The 1,289-nt window shown below is 37.9% G+C and overlaps 1 protein-coding gene across 1 annotated transcript in view; it reads left to right on the top strand.

Moving 5' to 3' along the window:
- The window catches only part of TDRD15 (tudor domain containing 15), a 5,985-nt gene that overhangs the window by 2,547 nt on the left and 2,149 nt on the right, over nt 1–1,289 (top strand). The window contains 1 exon segment of the mRNA XM_035897954.1: nt 1–1,289. This exon segment is cut by the window's left edge and continues 19 nt beyond it. Within this exon segment, the coding sequence (XP_035753847.1) occupies nt 1–1,289 (1,289 nt within the window).

Here is a 1,289-nt window from a genome sequence, read left to right as displayed (position 1 = left end):
TACTTAAAGATCTTCAAGCTGTTCTTCCAGATTTCCTAACTCTGGAAAGTCAGGCATTTCGATGTGGACTTAAAAATGTACCCTTAAAGATTGACTCACTTAATTGGTCTGAAGAAGCGCATAGACATTTTAAAGACTTCATTTCTGCTTCTAGAGGACCGTTGACTTGCATCATTTATGCTCTTTTTCTTGTAAGTCCCAACTGTTTATGCAATATAGTTGACTTACAGACTCCATTTATTAGTGCAGAGGAATACCTCAGAGAATGTGGTCTCACACAGTCTGAATGTATTGATCTGAGAAACCTTGCATCTTTGGGTTCTCTGTACAGTTTTTGCTACTCATCTTTTAATATAAAAACTGGAAGTGAGGAGGAGGTTTATATAACTCACATACATAGTCCTTCAAAATTCTATTGTCAGCTTAATCGAAACACTGAAACTATAGAGGCATTGATGAAGAAGGTTAGTGTCGTAAGTAAAATGTCAAATAATGTGAAGTATGCTGCCAGCAATACACGATTATGTTTAGCCAGATATTTTGAAGATGGCCTCTTTTATAGAGCTTTGGCTTTTCCTGTGGAATCGACATCTTATCTATGTGCTGACTTTGTGGATTTTGGAAATAAAAATATGGTAGAGAGAGACCAATTGATGCCTATTCCAGACTCTGCCACTGACCTAATATTCACACCCATGCAAGCTATTAAGTGCTGTCTGTCAGATTTTAGGGAGACAACAATTCCAGTAAGAGTTACTAGGTGGTTTGAGGAAACATTCCTTGGTAAACTGCTGAAGGCTGTTGTTGTGTCCAGAGAATCAGATGGACAGATTGTTGTGGAGTTGTATGATGGACAGCTCAAAGTAAGTCAGAAAGTTAAAGAAAAAATATTGGAGGAATTGGCACTGAAAAATTATACAGAACAAATTGTTGGAAGTAATGTAGGAGTGATATGTCACATGGAAGATGATAAAGAAATTAATGAAGTAACTGTTAAAAATCCTGAAAGAGTTAAAATGAAAACTGAAGTGAAATGCCAAGTATATGCTAAGTATTGTCAGACAGATACTGGACAGAATTTTGGAGATGAAGAGCAAACTGCATGTAGCACACAGAAGTTGTGTGGTGGGTCCTCAGAACTGCTAACTTCACAGGACAGTCAAGAACCAGCTTTTAAAAATACTGTCAGTGCTGTTCTGGAGTACAGAGAGCATCCTCTGGTTGGAGAGCCTGCTTCTCACTCCGTCTGTCATCCTGCTTTGAATTCAAAGGAAATAACTCTAAACGCT

This window comes from Egretta garzetta, unplaced genomic scaffold, assembly GCF_000687185.1.
Source record: "Egretta garzetta isolate BGI_Z169 unplaced genomic scaffold, ASM68718v1 scaffold87, whole genome shotgun sequence".
Lineage (NCBI taxonomy): Eukaryota > Metazoa > Chordata > Aves > Pelecaniformes > Ardeidae > Egretta > Egretta garzetta.
The sequence above is the reverse complement of the archived record's forward strand: the minus strand, read 5'-3'. Positions and strand labels throughout refer to the sequence as shown.